Genomic DNA, 19,847 nt, shown 5'->3' on the forward strand with positions numbered 1-19,847 from the left:
CGAGCGCGAGGGGCGGAGCCTCCCTGGCGTGAGCCGAGGACGCGCGGTGGGATTGCTCAGGAGAAAGGAAGGTACTCCAGTTCCGAGTCAGGCCCTTCCCCGCCTTCGTTGGCCTGAGCGGCCTCAACCATGGCTAGTAGCGGCGCTGGGGCGGCGGCGGCGGCCGCTAATCTGAATGCGGTGAGGGAGACCATGGACGGTGAGTTCCTGTTTCCCTTCTTTTACATCGGCTCCGCTTCCATAGCCAAGGCCCACAGGCGAGGGTGAGGCCCGGGAAGACTTTAGGTCGACTTCCTGCCCCAAACGACGTTTTCTTTTGAAGATCTTCCGAAAGCACTGGCCAGGGCCGCAGGGCTGGCTGATGGTCTCATCCCTTGAGAGTTTTCTCTTGGCTCCAGCGTAGTTTGTCGCGCGCGCAGCGTTGGGGCCCCAATGTCAGCCTGGCTCGCGCCCCGCCCTCCTGTGCCCGACCCCGCCGCGTCCTCTAGAGCGGGACCCCGCGCGCCTTGACACGCCGACCGCATCCTCGCGCCGCGTCCCCCCGCCCCTCCCGCGCCGACCCCGCGCTCCTCGACACCCCGACCGCTCCTGCCTTGCCGGACGGACTGCGCGCTGTGACCCTCCCTCACTAGATCTGGCTGCCGCGCCCCCTTCCCGCGCCTGACCCGCGCGCCCAATGCGGACCTCCCCTTCTCTGGAGCAGGAGGCGCTGCGGGAGCCCACTACACTGTGACTTCCAAGCAGAGAGAGGATGTGTCTGGTCCCCGTTGTGTTCGTTGTCTTTGGCACTTAAGTGGACGCTTTTTAAGTATCCGGCGAATTAACAAATAGCCCCTTCATCAGAAATGCTCTGGTTTTGTCTTGGAGCGGATGACGGCAGTGTCAGGTGTTTCGGGAACAGTGGCCAGTTTTCGTGCCACGAAGCACATGGGCGTGAAGTTTACTCATGCGTGGAAGATGAATTAGACTCTTGGAGTCAGACCTGTCATCTAATGTCTTCTTTGCCACTTGTTTACATCTCTGTAGTGAACTTAAGCTCCTTAAACATCTTTGAGGCTGTCTCTCTGTGAAATGAGATTCTCCCAGGGTTAACTGTTCGAGTAAGATGACCAGGTAAAGGTATAGCGAAGGTGATCAATAAAAGGTAGCTACTCTGTTATTTTTTGTATTTATCAGATGTCATTCCAGCTGCAGACTCTTTTCTTTGTCTCTACGTTACACACATCTACCTATATATGCGTGTTTGATGGATGTTAAATCTTTCCGTTTACAGGGTCCCTCCTCATTTTCCAGGGGATACCCACATCAACCTCTGTTAAACAAACAACCCCACTGAATCCTCACTAGCTAGTGTCAGCCTTCCTATCATGTATGTGTCTCCTTTCCTGTAGGTTCTACTTAGTAGTATAGTTCCCTCATTATCATCCCTTCTGATAAGGCCCCTGCCTTTTCTTGCACTGGCTTCTGCTTTCCTTTTCAAAGAATTACTTGTACTACTAGAGCCTTTGCATCGCCAATTTTTACTTATCCAGTATCTACTTTGCCATTTTTCTGAGAAGTAGAATTTTGTCCTTAACACCATATCCAGCCTATTTTGTTTTCATTCTTCTTAATGTATCACAGCTAATTAATTTTGTAAACGATCTTTGTGTACATAGGAATTTATAAGTATGTAACATTGTTATTTTCTGTCTTTACTTGGAAGTCAATTTGCCTTTTGAACAAAATGGAGAATATGAGGCTTCCTTTCTAGCCAATTATGTTAGCGATGTTTAGATTATTAATGTGGCCACAGAATCCCATTTGAATAGAAAACGTGCATTTTATCTCTGATGGAACTACCCACCCATCACCCATTGCCTCAGAGTAGATTCCAACTCATGTACTTCACCTACTGATGTGCAAATGAGAATTGATGGTTTGTATTGGTTGCCTCATCAAGATCTTTACTGAGAGAACTTTGTGTAAAATGAAGATTATAGAGAATGTTAAGAACATGAAAAAGTAAAGACCAGAAATATTTTTAAAACAAATTGGAGGAAAGGATATATGGATTAGAGAACATAGCTCCTGTACATGGAGTCCCTGCACTGCACGCTAGGCTGCTAACTGAAAAGTTGGAGGTTTAAGTCCACCCAGATGCACCTCAGAAGACAGGCCTCCTAAAAATCAGCCGTCAAAAACTCATGGAGCACAGTTCTACTCTGACACACATGGGGCCACCTTGAGTTGTAATTGACTCCACGGCAACTCAGTATTTGTTTTTCTTTGTTGTTGTTGCTGTTATTTTTTTTTTTTTTTTTTTTGCTTTGATGAACAGAAATTTTCTCACAGTTTAGAAGGCTAAAAGCCTGAATTAAGGGGTGCCAGTTCTAGGGGAAGACTTACTCTGTCCACTCTGGGCAACTCACTTTTTATTTTTCAACTCCTCCTTTACACACAAACAAGAAAGTAAAAAGAGAGGCACCAGGTTACAATGGGTCAACATTTGTAAAACGTGGTAGTTAGATACTCTTATGTCCGTTAGAACTCTAAACTTGTAGGAAAACTCTGCTATAATGCTATAGTTGGGATCCAAGACATTCATGTAAAATGTGGAGTTGAATTATTGCAAAGTTAATAAAAGATGGTGTTTTCTAAGCTGTCCATAGTGATTGAGGCACAAAGGTAAAGAGTGAAATTTGCATTGTACATAATCGACCATACACTGAGCTGAAAAAGTAAAAAAGGTAGTCATTTCATAATGCTATCTTCCTCCACCATTGTGCTCAGAAATAAAACTTTAGCTTGTCCAAAGACGTGGGCTGACCTACTCAAATATCATTTGTCATTTGAAATTTTGTTAACCCGGGGCTTCACTGTGTTTCAGTCTATCCATGAGAGCCTAACTGAAATGTCCAAAAATTTTATGAGTCCCATTTTTTCCCTCAGTGGCAGATCTCGTCTACCCTTCTTTGAGATCACTTCATCTCCTTACACCCTCTCCCCCAACAGTATTGGAAAGAGTCAGATAACGGATCTAAACTTACTAATGGTTTGCATTTTAACGCTTTAATTTTAATTGTGAAATGTGGGAAGAAGTGGATGGACACCCAGAAAGGAACCTGATTTTGAAATTTTAGGTACTGTTTATTGATAACTTCATACTTTTTTTTCCTTACGCTCTGAAACTTTTTTATATCTCTAATTTTAACTTTACAACTTAGATTTTGAAAGCCAGAGGCTTCAGTGTATATTGGGAGGCTTTATATATTAGGTAGTAAGCTTAAGAAATATATAAAAAAAGAATTAGAAGAGTCTACAGGTTATTGATTCCATATGACTAGCACCACAAGGTGATGTCAGAGAAACAAGTGTACAGTCCATGCTACCACCATTGATCTGGTAGCTCATGTGAGAAAGAAACCTGGGAGTCAGTCTTGCTTTCTCTCATCTTCCCTACCTCCTATTCTCTGCTAAGCCCTTTCAGTTCTTCACTCATCTCAGATTTTACCACTTGTCTTAATCTCTCCTGTCCATGCCACCTACCGCAGTCTATCACCAAAATTGCAGTAACCTAACTGGACTCCCTTTCCATATTTGCTCTGGCTGTTTTCAAGATCCATTCTGTTCTGTGCAGCCAGAGTCTTTTTGAAAGGCAGATCTAATCTTGTCATAGTTCTGGTTTAAATTTTCCAATAGCTTCCAAAAATTCCAAAATCTTACGTAGGGTGTTGGTGGATTTTCATGACTGGCTTATTTCATATTTTACACCCATTCACCTCCCTTAATTACACTGCCTTCAGATTAGTCATTAAGATTTGTGAATTTACAAGTTCCTTCCGGTGTCAGAACATTTGCACAAGCTGTTCTCTTCCCTCTCATTTGCTCTTTCTCCTGCCTCTCCATTGGCCTGGTTAATCTCTACTTTCCCTTGAAATCTAAGCTTAACTGTCACTTTTTTGGACAAGTCTCTCCTAAGCACTGTACTCTTTAAAACTAGATAAGAGGAGTTTGTAGATATATTTCAGAAGTACCCTATTGTTTATTTGACTTACAATTAGAATCAGTTTTTTTGTGTGTGTTCAATAGCTCCTCTTTACTGTAATGTGAGAACTGAACCATATCTATTTTGTTTACCACTGTATTTCCAGCAGCAGCACAGTAGGCACAAAATACATATAAGTACCAACTACACAACTGACACTGAAGAAATATTTGTTCACTACTGGCAGTTTGTCAAGTTAGGGAGCAAATATCAGTGTGAATTTTAAAAGAAAGCTTAAGGAGGAAATACATACTAGAACTGAGATGCGCCTGAAAGACAGCAATGGATTGTATATCTATAGTGAATAAAAAGGCAGAGCAGAAAAGCATGAACAAAAGCATTAAGTCAAGAATAAACATAGTTCTTTATAGAGAGGAGTCTATCATGAAGAGACCAAACTGGAGAGAGAACTTATCAGGAAATGATGATGATAATGTTGGAAGTAGGGTCAGCATATGTGTTCTGGTTATCTGTTGCTGCGTAACAGACCACACCAAACTTGGTGGCATAACAACAAAAATTACTTACTGTCATTAGTGATTCTAGATGTTGACCTGACTCATCTAGGTAGGGCTCACTGAAGTTCTCTCAGGCATTGCAGTTAGACAGTGGCTGGCTGGAGTCATCTGTAAAGATTCTTCACTCACATATCTGCCCGTTGATTTTGGCTGCTATGTGGTCCTTCAGCGGTGTCACTTTTGGGAGAAGCAGTCCACAATGAGCTCTGAGCATCCCTGCACGTTTTGTTCAGTGTACCAAGAATGCAAGGCCCTGACCGCTCTTTCCCCGGGCCATTTCTTAGAGTTGTGTTTATAGCAAGTGACAGTGAGAGATGAGGTAACATCTCCCAGATAAACAGCTTGCTGCTTATTATAAAAGTGGAGATTCCCCAAACTTAGTGTTCTTCTCATGCAGTACAGACTCAGTGCATGTTCAGCATCCATCTGGGCCCTTCTCTGTCATCCTTGTGAACTTATAGGCCCAGGGGTGCTACACTAACATACTGATGTTCTGGCAACTGCTTCTGCTGTAATAGTCTTTTGTCTCTGACCCAGGAGTCTCATGTCTTCTGTAGCATCCATGAAACTGTGGCAGGCTAATACAAAAAAAAAAAAAACACCAAACCCATTGCCGTCGAGTCGATTCTGACTCATAGCAACCGTAAAGGACGGAGTAGAACTGACCTATAGGGTTTCCAAGGAGCGGCTGGTGGATTTGAACTGCTGGCCTCTTGGTTAGTAGCCAGGTTCTTAACCACTGTGCCACCAGGGCTCCTTTCTGAGGCAGGGTTCTAAGTAGAGTAAAATCCCAGACTGTGAGTTACTTGCACTGTACTTCATTTATTAGAAACAAGTCACTAAGTCTAGTCCATATTCAAAGGAAAGAAAATCAGATTCCACTTCTTTCTATTAAGATTGTCAAAGAGTTTGTAGATATATTTCAGAACCATTACAGTATGGAAGACTTTTTAAAGTCAATTTAGAGGTGTAATTTACATAAAATAAAACTTACCAAATTTATGTGTACATTTCTATGAGTTTGGTAAATATATATGACTGTATGACCGTCACAATCAAGATATAGAATATTTTTATCACCCTACAAATGTCCCTCTAGCCCCTCTGAAATAAATACCTTCCCTCCACCTCTAGCTCCTGGCAGCCATTAATTTGTTTTATGTCACTAGTTTTACCTTTTCTAGAATGTCATATAAATGGAGTCATACATATGTAGTTTTTTGTTTTTGGTTTCTTCACATACTGCTATTGAAATTGATGTGTTTTGTTGCATGTATCAGAAGTTCATTCCTCTTTATTACTAAATAGTATTCCATTGTGCAGATAAACCACAAATTGTTATCCATTTAGCATTTGATGGATATTTGAGTTGTTTCTGGATTTTAGCAATTAGGAATAAAGTTACTATGAACATTCATTTACATGTCTTTATGTGGATACAGGTACAGGTAGTCCTCAACTATGACAGTCTGTTTTATTTTTGGGTTTTTTTTGGGGGGGGGGACATCTTGTTGTTAGTAATATGTAATACATACAATGTTAAACTGTATCTGTAAGTTTATGTGTAACGATTCTAACCCCCCAAAGACAGATAAAGATTGGATTTATGAAGATACTAATAATGAAAACTAAAAAAAAAAGAAAAAGATGAGGTATTCAACTTGCATCAGAGTAGACTTAGGACAGAGTTGTTGGAACAGAACCCCATTGTAAGTCAGGGACTACCTGATATATATTTTTATTTCTCTTCAGAAAATACCAAGATGTAGGATTGCTGGGTTGTATGCTTAATGCATTTTTAATTTTATATGAAACTGCCAAATTATTCTAAAGTAGTTATACTGTATTATAATCCTGCCAGCAGTCTGGGAGTTTCAGTTGCTACCCCTTCTTTTCAATACTTGAAATTGCCAATTTAGAATTCTGTTCGCATGTAATAGTATATCATTGTGGTTTTAATTTGCATTTATGTAATGATTAATAATGTTTGAGACTCTTTTTATGTGTTTATTTGCCATGTGTATATCTTCGGTAAAGTGTCTCTTTAGATCTTACACTCATATACACACACTGCATATATATTATATATATTGCATAGTCTGGTTTTCACTTGGCATGATAATTTTGAGATTCATCCATTGTTGTGTGTATCAGTACTCCATTCCTTATTGCTGAGTAGTAGTCTATTGTATGGATATACTACAATTTAATTGCCTATTTATCTGTTGGTAGACATTTGGATTGTTGTCAGATGTTGGCTATTACAAATAAATCAGCTGTGAACATTTGCTTACAAGTCTTTTTATGGACATATGCTTTCTTTGGGGGTAAATGCCTGGGAATGGAATGGCTAGATCATATGGTAGATGTGTTCTTAACCTTTTAGGAAACTGCCAAACTTCTCTGAAGTGGTTGTACCATTTTACATTCCCACCAACAGTGTATGAGAGCTCCAGTTCTTCCTTATCCTCCCCAACATTTTATATGGTTATTCTTTTTTTTAGCTTCAGGTTTTGTAATAAGTGTGTAGTGACATAGCTTTGTGATTTTAATTTGCATTACTCTCATGACTTATAATGTTAAGCATCTTTTTATGTGCTTATATGCCATCTGTATATCATCAGTGAAGTATGTTAAAATCTTTTGAATTATTTATTTTACTGTATTGTAATATCAGTCATACCTCTTTTTTGTTGGTTTTTGTTTTGTTTTAGTGACTGCTTTAGTGTTTAACCAGTTAACCAGTTGCTATCAGGTCGATCCCAGTTCATGACAACTTCGTGAGTGTCAGGGTAAAACTACTCCATAGGATTTTCAACGGCTGGTTTTTTGGAAGTAGATTGTCAGACCTTTCTTCCGAGGCACCTCTGCGTGAATTCGAACCTCTGAGCTTTCAGTTAGCAGCCAAGTGCATTAACCATTTGTACCACCCAAGGACTGTGCTCTAGGATTTACAATATGCTTTTTCAACTGAATATGTTTGTTTAACTCAACCCAGTCAGTCTTCAAGTAATATACTAGTTCACATATAGTGTAAACACCTTATAAACCCGATGCTGTCGAGTCAAACCACCGACCTTTGGTTAGTAGCCGTAGCACTTAACCATATGCCACCAGCGTTTCCAGACACCTTATAACGTATACAATTTCCCCTTCCTTTTCCTTTATATTATTGTTGTCTTGCATTTTATATTTTACATATGTCATAAGCCCACAATACATTGTTTATATATTCCTTTTAAACGTTCAGTTATCTTTCGAAGTGATTAAGAAATGAGAAAAAATATATTCTATATTTACTCACATTAGAAAAAATATCTTTTATATTTGCTTACATTTTAGCATTTCTGGCTCTCTTCATTCCTTTGTGTAGATCCAAATTTTGATCTTTTCTTATTTTCCTTCTGTCTGAAGCACTTCCTTTAACTTCTTGTAGTGCAAGTCTGCTGGGTCTGAGTTTTCTAGTTTTTGTTAGTCTGAAAAAGTCTATTTCACCTTCATTTTTTTTTTTTTATTTTCTTACTGTATTGTTGGTGAAAGTTACACAGCAAATTAGGTTCCCATTTAAGAATTTCTGATTTCTGTACATATTTTTCAGTATCATTCGTTACATTTTTCAGAATGTGTAAAAAATTCTCATTATTTCCTTTCTTGGTATTCTGTTTCCATTAGTCTAGCTTCCCTACTACCCCCCCCCCCCAAAAAAAAATCTTTTCTTTAGGGTAAATATTGACCTTTTCGTCTCATAGATGATTATTTTAAAGGAGCACAGTACTCACAGGTGATACTGTTTCTTTTATGAGCCAATCTGTTATTTGGCTGAAAGGTGACTTCCAGGAGTGAGTTCAGTCCCAAATTTAAAGGGTATGTCAGGGCAGTAGTCTCGGGGGATCCTCTAGTCTCTACCAGTCTAGTAAGTCCCATTTTTAAGGAATCTGAGTTTTGTTCTACATTCTTCTCCCACTCTATCTGGGACTTCATCTTAATTTTTGAAAGATGTTTGCTGGGTATATAATTCTAGTTTGAAGAATTTTTTTTTTTTTTAGTATTCCTCATTGTCACCTGGCTTGCATGATGTCTAGTGTTAAGTTTGTTGTCATTCTTATCTTTATTCCTTTATACATATTGTGTCTTTCTCCCCTACTTTAACAGTTTTCGCCTTATCACTGGTTTTCAGCAATTTGATGATGATCACTTTGCTACTTTAGTAGTATTCTGCTTGATGTTCATTGATCTTCTTGGTTCTGTGTGTTTATAGTTTTCATCAAATTTGGGGAAATTTTGATCTTAATTTCTTCAAATATTTGTCTGCATGCCTCCTTTTCCAGCACTCCAATTACATGTATCTTAGATAACTTAATATTGTTCTGTAGTTCATTAACTCTTTGTTCATTCTTTTCCCATCTTTTCCCCCTCTGTGCTTTATTTTGAGTAATTTCTATTGCTGTGTCTTGTTAATTGACCCTTTGCATTGTCTAATCTGAAGTTTCGTATATTGTATCTTTCATCTCTAAAATTTCCGTATGACTTTTCTTATAGTTTTTGGTTTTTCTTTCATTGTGTTCATTCTTGATCATATTAATGTATTTACAATAGCTGTTTTAATGATATTGTCTACTAATTCCATCATCTCTTGAGTTTGTTTCTGTTGATGGTTTTTCTGCTTGGTATGAGTCATATTTTCCTGCTTTGTTGAATGCTGGATTTTGTTGTTTTCCTTTAAAGGGGTAATTTTTATTTGACTCTTCTTAATGAAGTATGAAATGAGATTGTAAAACGGGCAAGTGGGTTTTTTTTTTTTTTTTTGGTTGAAGAGGGAAATGTGAAAATTGAGAATGGTAGAACAGATTTTCTTAGGAAAATGGAGAAATATAAAACATTAGGCTTTTCCAAGTTTGGCATTCTGCCAAGTAAATACATTAGAGGGAGAGGGGAGCCTTGCTGGGAAGTAACTATAGGGATGTACCGTGGACACTGCTGGGAAGAGGACATAAGAAAGGATTGAAAAAGCTGCAGGGTAAATAGTTTGTTGGTTGTAGAGGGAAGAATATTTGCAATAAGAAAAATACAATAAGAGTGTTATAAGTACTGCCAGAGGATGCTCAAACTCTGTATTTTGGAACTGTTGCAGTTAGTGATAATAACTAGATAAAGGGTATAAAAGTAAGGTAAGGAGTGTGAAAGTAGCATCAGAATTGAGGAGGTCTAAGAAATGAGGTCCAGATAGATTATTGTATGCATGAATGTTAAAGTCACCAAAACTGATAGGAGTAGTAAAAGAGAGTTAGGAAGTCTTTTGGAAGAAGGATAAAATCAATAAATCCAAAACTGATTTCTTGGTTGAAAAATTGATCAAAGATAATCATGAAAAACAAAAGATACAGATATTTAATATTTAGGAATGAGAAATAGGATATAATCAAAGTCCAAATGAAGCAATTATATTATGCCATGAACAATTTCATACGGAAGCAATGAAAATATAATTGAGATGGACAGTGTTGAAGTGACCATTGAAGAATTAGTAAATCTGAAGAAATTACTTAAAATATACTCTATAAAACACGTCAGTCACAGATAGCTTTGAGCTGCTTCTCTCAAACCTGCAAGGAACAAACAATTCCTGGAATGTCCTGTTTTTTCCCATTCCAGAGTGTAGGGAAAAAAGCATATAAATTTTTTTGTTTAAAGTAGATGTTAGCAAGATCCTGAAACCAAAAAACTGCAGACCAGTCTCACGTGAATTACAGATTCTAAAATTCTAACAAACATTATCAAATAGAAGCCAACAGTATATTGTAGAGAAAAGACTTTCCAGCTCTGTTAAAGTAAAATCAAAAGACATTTATTGAAGTCAAAGCATTGCAGTGGGAGATTGCAAAGCCTCAGGCTGAAGCTTACGGATCTTGGGAAAAATACAGGTCACAAGTAATTATAGTGCTAAAGCAGGGAGAATAAAATTACACTTTTTCTCATTCGTTTACAGTAATTAAGGTCAGTTAAAGGCGGGACAAGTAAAAGCATAATCTTTAGCATTATTGGTTACATGAGTATATTATTTGGCTAAAAGACATAATTGAAAGACATGGGGCCAAGGGGGGTTTCATGTTGGTTACAAAGCAGTGACATGACGGATGTTTTCAGGAAAGGTTGATTAACAGTTACCTTGCTCAGAACGTTAGATCTTGGGAGGAGAATGGAAACAAAGAATTTCCATGATCTATCAATGGGCTCAAACATAGCGATGATTATGAGGATAGTGCAAGACCTGGCCATGTTTTGTTCTATTATACGTAGGGTCTCTGAGTCATAAACCACGTGAGGGCACCTAACAACAATAACTGTCACTTTGTACATCAGAAACTGAAGAGACTGAGATCAGAAGTTTCCATTAAATGTTCACATTCTTCAGACTAATCGCAAAAAAACTCACTTCCTTAATAATAGATTGGTTCCTAGCAATAAAGGTAGAATCTGGGGGAAAGGTTACCTGGAGCTGCAAGGCAGCAAATGTAAAACCTAAGTGAAAGATTGCATTGAGCTCTTAGAGTTAGTTTAGTCATTTTATAGATAGGTCAGATGCCTAGAATAATTAAATACTACCAAGTAGGGTTTTATTCAGGTATCTAGGAATGGTTCAGAATCAGGAAGTCTGTAAATATAATGTATTACCTGACTAAGTTAAAGGGAGAAAAGCTACATGGTCATTTCAGTGGTTGATGAATAGATGTTGACAAGACTCAGTATTTTTTCCTGATGTTATGGATTGAGTTGTGTTCCCCGAAAAGGTGCGTTGACTTGGCTATGCCATGATTCGCAGTATTGTGTGATTGTCCTCTGTTTTGTGATCTGATGTATTTATCCTATGTATTGTAAGGTGTCAGCAGTAACCATTTAGAACATACAAGGTTAAGGTAGAAACCAAACTCAAAAAGAAGTTGAAAGTTTAATATGGTGAACTGAGTACTGGCTGAAACTTATTTTTCAGCTGACACTAAGTTATTTTCCAAGCACTTAAAAAATGATAGCAAATAATAATAAAATGTAATTATCAGTATAGCCATATTCAAAAACAAGAAAGGGAAATCTCCATTGGTTAGAAAGAGAGACGTTCCCCCCCCCCAAAGAGGAGCAGATGGGAACCACAGCAGGGAATTGGGAATGAAACCTGAGCAAGCATACCACCCTGCCTGAGTGAAACTTGCGGCCCAAAAATGTGCCATCTTCCATAGCCAGGGATTGAGAGGTGCCATTCATGTGTGTTCGTATGGAGCCAGCCTGCTTCCATAAGGCTTGATCCAGAGGGCTAAAGCCAGTGTGACATTACCCCTGCAAGAACACATCACCAATCCAGGACATCCAGGAGAGAAATCTCCTGTGGAAGATGCGCTTTCAGCCAAGAACCACAAAGCATGTAAGGTAGCTAAACAAAAAAACTTAAAAATGAAAATAAAATGTAGTAATAATAGCTGATACTTTTATTGATCACTGTCATATGCCATGCACCATTCTAAGTGTGTCCTTTAATACTCACAGCAGTCCTATAAAATAAATACTATTATTATCCCCATTTTACCCTATGATAAAAAGAAAAAAAGGCACAGAGAAGTTAACAAGCATAGTAAGTAGTAAAGCCATAATTTGAGCCTAGGTAGTTTGGCTTTAGAGACTGTACTCTTACCCATTCTCTTTTACTGCTTGCTTATACTTGAAGAAAGAGATCATAGAGCCGTCTCAAAGGTGGTTTAAAATGAGGATGAATACTTTGGGGAGTAGCATTTGGGGTCTTAAAAGCTTCTGAGCAGCCATCTAAGATACTTCACTGGTCCCACCCCATCTGGAGCAAAGGAGAACGAAGAAAACCAGAGACACAAGGGAAAGATTAGTCCAAAGGACTAATGGACCACAAGTACCACAGCCTCCACCAGACTCAGTCCAGCACAACTAGGTGGTGCCCAGCTATACCACTGACTGCTCTGACAGGGATCACAACAGAGAGTCCTGGACAGAGCTGGAGACCAATGTAGAAAATTCTAACTCACAAGAAAAGACCAGACTTACTGGCCTGACAGAGACTGAAGAAACCCCGAGAGTATGGCCCCTGGACACCCTTTGCTCAGTAATGAAGACACTCCCAAGGGTCACCCTTCAGCCAAAGATTAGACAGGCCTGTAAAACAAAATGAGACTGAAGGGGCACACCAGCCCAGGGGCAAGGTCTAGAAGGCAGGAGGGGACAGGAAAGCTGGTAATAGGGAACCCAGGGTCAAGAAGGGAGAGTGTTGACATGTCGTGGGGTTGGTAACCAGTGTCACAAAACAATATGTGCACTAAATGTACAATGAGAAGCTAATTTGTTCTGTAAACTTTGATCTAAAGTACAATAAAAAAATTATAATAAAAATGAAAACAAAATAAGGATGAAACCTCAAATACATAAAGGCAGGAACAACAGCAGCACAAAATAAGTAGTTGTGAAAACAAGCATTTAGTTATGAAACAAATACAAGTTACAGGGGTAAACTAAAAATCTTAAAATGTAGTTATGGAAATAAATACAACAGATAATATGACTAACCGGCTGTATACAGTTGTTTGGGGCCCTCAAGTGGGTTTCGACTCATAGCAACCCCTGAAAGAGTTGGACAAAGAGAGAGTGGTGAATCTCCCTGGAGTATTCCGCAGAGCATTGATCAGCACACGTGTGCCATGTGCATGTGTGCACGTGTTTGTGCATGGGTGTGTGTGTGCATGCGTGGGTGTGTGTGAGTATATAAACTACTTCAAGTTGAAGAAAGAATTCTTAAAAGGATTAAAGGGAACCAACCAGAATGGAAAACCTCATAATGTGTGAGACATTGAATACTCAGAAGAGTCTTTAATAGTGGGAGTAATTAGTCCTAGACTAAACAGAGCTCTGATCAGGCATAATAAATCTTAAAAGTAAGACTTGAAAGGATCAAACTTTTCCTAGAGAACTACATCCCATTACAAAGTTCAAGAATATAAGAATACAAAATATCCAGCATCCAGTAAGGTAAAATTCACAATGTCTGGCATCCAAATAGGGGTTACCAGGTTTGCAAAGAAATACAACTCATGGTAAGGAGAAAAATCGACCAACTGAAATAGACCTAGAGCTGATACAAATGTTAAAATTATCAGACAAGGACATTAAAATTATATTCTGTATGTTCAATAAGTTAAGTGGAGGCATGGATGATACATATTTTTTAAAAAGACTCATATTGGATTTCTAGGGATGAAAACTACAGTGTCAAAGATGAAAAAGTGAGACAGACCCATCTCGAAACTTTTTTTTAAGAAAATTTTTTCTTAAAGAGACTTGGACTTAATGAATGACTTAATATTGTTAACTTTTATGTTTTTCCCAGAATAATATGTAGGATTCATGTGATTCAAAGCAGAATCCAAATGGAATTTGGTTTTGAAATTGATAAAATTTTTAAATTCACCTAGAGAATAAAAGGGCTTATGAAGATGAACAGTGGCAAAGGAATCTTTAACCTACTGTATGCAGTGTAAAGTTAGCAATGTGAAATTGTCGTAATGACACAAGGTAGATGTACAAGTCCACAGATCTATGGAAATTTACTATGTGCTAAATGTGGCATCTCAATGAATAGTAAAAGGATCATTCAGTGAATAAGATTGGGGCATCTGGCATATTTCTGAGAGGAAACATTAGATCCTAACTCCAGGTTGTTAAAGTAAAATTGAAATGTTTAAGGAGGGGGAAAAAAAGAAATTTTCCAGTACTGGAAAAGAATACTGGTGAATAACTGCATAATTTTTGCATAGAAAATTACTTTCCAAACATAATGCCAAAGGAAAATAAGAAACAATAACATTGACAGTTGACATAAATTTTAAAACATGCTATATAGGAAACAACCAGCATCAAAAAAGTTCAATGGAGACAATGTATTATATACTGTATTAGTAGGGATTCCTGGAAAATGACTTTTGGAACCTGCGTTCTCTATGCTAGTGCTTCTCAAACTATCCATGTCAGAGACTGCTTTTATAAAGTACATTAAGATGTTTATTTTAAAAATGAGATTAAAAAATATAAGCTTTCATTTTTATTATTAGATTCAACAGACATAAATTACTTTGTGAAATTATTGTAAGTTTCTAAACACTATTAAAGTCTTAAATATACGTACTACTGAGTAGGCAGTTCCACTTCTAGGAATTTATCTGACTGAAATAAAATTTAATTTGTAAAAATACTTATCACGATACTGTTTTTATGAGGAAAACATGAGTGCAACCTAACTCTTAGAATGGTATAGTAGTTAAGTACAGTGTTTCCATAAAATGGAATGCTATGCAACTTATTAAATGAAATGAAATACTAAATGTAATAGGGAAATGTTCAGGATAATCCTGCTTATGATAGATAAATCTTAAATAGATATTAAATGAGTGGTAGAATATGCACTAAGATGTTAAAAACAGTTATGTTGATAGAGAATGTAAATTTGTTTTTCAGTTTCTAGAGTTAAATAAGGACAAAACAGTATTGTATTCCAACTTCCAAATCTAGGGATGCTCTGTTAGTTCCTTGAATTATGCAGTAATACGTTGATTAAAAACAAAAGTGCTGTGTGCATATTTTAAAATGTAAGCTCTTTTTTTTTTTTTTTTTTCAGTTTTCTCTGTGCTTTTTTTCAGTTCTGCTTGAGATTTCAAGAATTTTGAATACTGGCTTAGATATGGAAACTCTGTCTATTTGTGTACGGCTTTGTGAGCAAGGAATTAACCCAGAAGCCTTGTCATCGGTTATTAAGGAACTTCGCAAGGCCACCGAAGCACTAAAGGTTAGAGACTCATATATTAGTTCATTCTAAATAAAGATGATTTTGTTTAGAAAATTAATAATGATGAAATTTTTTGAAAGATCTTAGTTACACAACGTTAAACTAGCTTCCAACACCATCAGAAGAAATTCTGACGGCCAGACGTTTAATAGCATATGTTCAGATTACCAAAATTGCTACTATCATGAACCTTTTTTTTTTTTTAAGATGAAATTCACATAACATAAAATTAACTATTTTGAAGTGAACAGTTCAGTGGCATTTAGTACATTTACAATGTTGTGCAATTACCACCTCTTCTAGTTCCAAAACATTTTCATCACCCCAAAAGTTAACCCCGTATCCATTAAGAAGTTGCTCCCCATATCCCTCTGCCCTGGCAACCACCAATCTCTGTTGTCTATAGTGAATTTACCTTTTCTGAATATTTCATATAAATGGAACCATACATTATGTGCCCTTTTATGTCTGGCTTCTTTCACTTAAAATAATGTTTTCAAGGTTCATCTATACTGTTGCATATATTAGAACTTTCTTCTTTTTTTATTGTCGTTAGGTGCCATCAAGTCAGTTTTGGCTCATAGTGACCCCGTGTGTTACAGAGGTAGAACTGCCTCATAAGATTTTCTTTTATATTTATTTATGTATCTATTTTTAGTATCCCATGTTGATTCACTTCTCATTTCTTTTTGTATGTATTCTAGAGGTAATTTCTTAGTGGTTACCATGTTGTTGTTGTTGTTAGGTGCCATCGAGTTGGTTCCGACTCATAGCGACCCTGTGTACAACAGAACAAAACACTGCCCGGTCCTGCGCCACCCTCACAGTCGTTGCTATGCTTGAGCCCATTGTTGTGGCCACTGTGCCAGTCCATCTCGTTGAGGGTCTTCCTCTTTTCCATGATTCTCTTCTTTACCAAGCATGATGTCCTTCTCCAGGGACTCGTCCCTCCTGATAACATGTCCAAAGTATGTGAGACGGAGTCTCACCATCCTTGCTTCTAAGGAGCATTCTGGTTATACTTCCTCCAAAACAGATTAGTTCGTTCTTTTGGTAGTCTGTGGTATATTCAGTATTTTTTGCCAACACCACAATTCAAAGGCGTCAGTTCTTCCGTCTTCCTTTATTTATCATCCGGCTTTCACGTGCGTACGAGGCAATTGAAAACATGGCTTGGATCAGGCACACCTTAGTCTTCAAGGTGACATTTTTGCTTTTTAGCACTTTAAAGGCATCTCTTGCAGCAGATTTGTCCAAGGCAATGTGTCGTTTGATTTCCTGACTGCTGCTTCCATGGGTGTTGATTGTGGATCCAAGTAAAATGAAATCTTTGACAACTTCAGTCTTTTCTCCGTGTATCATGATGTTACTTATTGGTCCAATTGTGAAAATTTTTGAAAAGTTCTACCAAAGAAGAAGTATTTTTGAAATTTTTTTCTGTAGTTTATGAAAACTGGATAGTTTTTATAAAAAAGGATACATGCTCATAATCTTAAAATTTTTAAATCAGAAAATACAAAGAAGGAAACAAAGTCACTCAAGATTGCGCAAGAAATACCCAGCGATAATATTTAGTAACATTATTCCAGATAGTACCACGCTAATTTTAAAATAAAAGTATGATACTTAATTTTATTGAATTAAAAAAGAAAAACAACCCTTCTCAGAATGCTTCTCTCCAGTTTAGAAGGTATTCTTTCCTCACTGCTATATTGGGCTGTAGAATTTGGAGTTGAGAGAGAAATGAGAGATTAAAAAAGTCCTATGCCTCCGCCTGTCCTCCTGGGGTTGGGGTGAGGGGATAAACTGACATAGCAGAGGAAAGTTGGTAAGAGGGTTTTACTGAACTCACATTTCCCCAGGGCAAGTTCGTGCGGATTTTTGGAGTTTTAGTGGCAACCTGATAACTATATATATGTTTAGTACACCATGGCCGTCCTTTCAAATAGAAGGTAGTTGTACATTTGTGTAAAATGAACGCTGCACAAGACTGACTGACTTAGTTTAAGTGAAAGTACTTGGTTCATTGGCTGTATATTGGAAGGAGAACCTCCAAAAGTTAATATGAAATGGGACAAGATGAATTAGATGGCATTTTGTTAAGATACTCTAATTTAAAAAAACTAAAATTGTTTATATAGATTTCAGGTTTTCTTCGAAGTAGGTGTTACTGAGAGTGAGGTTAAGGAGATGACTTAGTACCTGAAGGTTATGTGGCTAAAACTAGTATTAAGACTCTATAAGGCTAGAAGAAAGTAAGAAACATTTTAGAACAAAGATGTTTTTTCAAACTAGTTTTAATTCTCATGAATAGTAAGCCTAATTTAGAATAGTTCTATAAGTAGATTATGTAGAAAAACAAGGTATATTATGTTGAGTGAAAAAAAAAAAAGTTCCAGCCTTGTTTCAAATTATCAACAATTTTCCCAGTATCCTAAGGGATTTTTATGAAAGACCTGTAAACCTAGACTAAACTTAAAAGTAAGTTTTAATTAGGAAGTTGAAATGTAAATGAATTAAAAATCTAATATTTATAGAATTAAACTTACTTAAAGTATCATTTTTATATTTGATATTAAGAAATTAACTTGAGTTTTTAAGGTATGATAATGGTACTGTTATTTAAATCCTTTTAGAAATATGCATTGAATCATTTATTGATGAACGATATGGTATCTGGGAATTTCTTCAGAATAATCTGGGAAAGAATAGTAGTTGGGGGTATAGGTGAGACAGGATTAGTCATGTGTTCATTTTAAGTGGCAGTTCATTATATTATTCTACCTATATGTATCTTTGAAATTTCTTACACATTTTATATATCTAATATATATGTGTGTGTTTAAAGTAAATACGAATGCATTATTTTTAGATTATATCTGTAACTGACCTTAAAAACCACAAACTGACCCTGTAGACAGCTAAGAACTTTAATAAACTAGTCTTTTCGATAGTTTAATAATTAGAAGCCACTAAAGCAAATTCTACTCCCTTTATTCCTCTTTTGCCCTTGTTCTTGCTACTTCATAGTATAATAGATCTTTTTCATTCTTAATCTTTTTTTGGCCATATAATAAAGCATGCAGAAGTAGACTAATGAAGATTATTGGGACAAGATCTGCTCTAACTTTATTTTCCAAGTATCAGTATATTTTTTACAGGTACTCTTAACTATTATTTAAGATAATATATCAGTTTTCTACTCTTAGCCTAGTAGTAAGTTCAGAAGGTAGTGCAGATGTGTGGCCACAGAACATAAACCACTGCATTATCCTGATAAAAGTAGTTTGGTATATATGGAGAAGGGTTGGTTGTTAATGACAGTGCAGTATTGATAAATTTATCTCCACGGTGTCTCCTTTTCTATAGTTTTATTATAATGAATCTTACTTTCTTTTCTAGGCTGCGGAAAATATGACAAGCTGACTTTCTGGAGAAGTCTTGATGAGATATGTTAAGTTTTGCAAGAATATTTGAAGATTGCATTGTAGTCAAGAATGTAGAATGAAATTACTGTATGCAGCAGTGTAGAAACATTTTCCTCTTTAAAAGAATTATAAAACCATAGCTTTATAAATCAGTGGAAAGTGGCTTATAGAGAGAACTATCAGATGTGTTTACTTCACATCTTATTCTTTTTTTTCAACAGCCCTAATGCTTCGGTATTGCCATGTATATCATATTTATGTGTTCCTTATTTATAGCTCTGATAGCTTTAATTTTCTAAACAGTCTATCTATCAGATGTGCACATCTGCTGTGCCTGGTTGAAAGTACAGTGGAACCCCTCAGTAGTGATGTAGTAGTTATGACTTGTTGACATTTCCATTATAAACTTTAATTTTGAATTGTTTATGCATAACAGAATTTCAGCCACCATTTGTGAATTTTTACTTAGATTCATTATGTATATCATAATCTTGTTTTTTATGTGAGCATGAAAAGCTTTTCTTATTATCTGCCCTTTAACAAAGAATGTTTAGTTTTTTAAACATAAAGTTTGGCTGGCAGTTAATAATGTGACCAGATCACTTTTGTATTGAAAAATAAAACTTTTAGAAACTTAATTTTAAAAGTAGTAACAGTTCTCAACTTAGTATTATTTGTAGTTTGAATCATTTAAATCTAATGAAAGTATGAGTTGAGACATGTTTCTCTTTCTAAGTTTTATACCCCATAAGTAAAGGCCTAAAAAAGATGTATAGAATGAAACATAGCCAACATGAAAAATTCCTTTTTACTTTTATTATATAAAAGTAATTTGAGTGCTTACCTAATAAATCTTGAGTGGTTATCTCATAAATCATTAGATGGGAAGTTTCTTTCGGTCAAAAAATGTTAATTTTTTTCTGAAGAAGTAAAGACTTCTAGTCATTAAACTGGAGCCCTGGTGGCATAGTGGTTAAAAGCTTGGCTGCTAACCAAGAGATTGGCAGTTCGAATCCACCAGCCTCTCA

General features: G+C 36.8%; 1 protein-coding gene across 1 annotated transcript; it reads left to right on the plus strand.

Annotated features, from left to right (window-relative positions):
• The first annotated feature begins 27 nt into the window (after positions 1-27).
• MZT1 (mitotic spindle organizing protein 1) lies at positions 28-19,841 on the plus strand. Its single transcript, XM_023726743.1, has 3 exons — positions 28-199; positions 15,246-15,391; positions 18,794-19,841. The coding sequence occupies exons 1-3, from the start codon at positions 130-132 to the stop codon at positions 18,815-18,817; spliced, it is 240 nt and encodes a 79-aa protein (XP_023582511.1). The 5' UTR covers positions 28-129; the 3' UTR covers positions 18,818-19,841.
• The last annotated feature ends 6 nt before the right edge of the window (positions 19,842-19,847 follow it).

Source organism: Trichechus manatus, unplaced genomic scaffold (assembly GCF_000243295.1).
Source record: "Trichechus manatus latirostris isolate Lorelei unplaced genomic scaffold, TriManLat1.0 scaffold00013, whole genome shotgun sequence".
Lineage (NCBI taxonomy): Eukaryota > Metazoa > Chordata > Mammalia > Sirenia > Trichechidae > Trichechus > Trichechus manatus.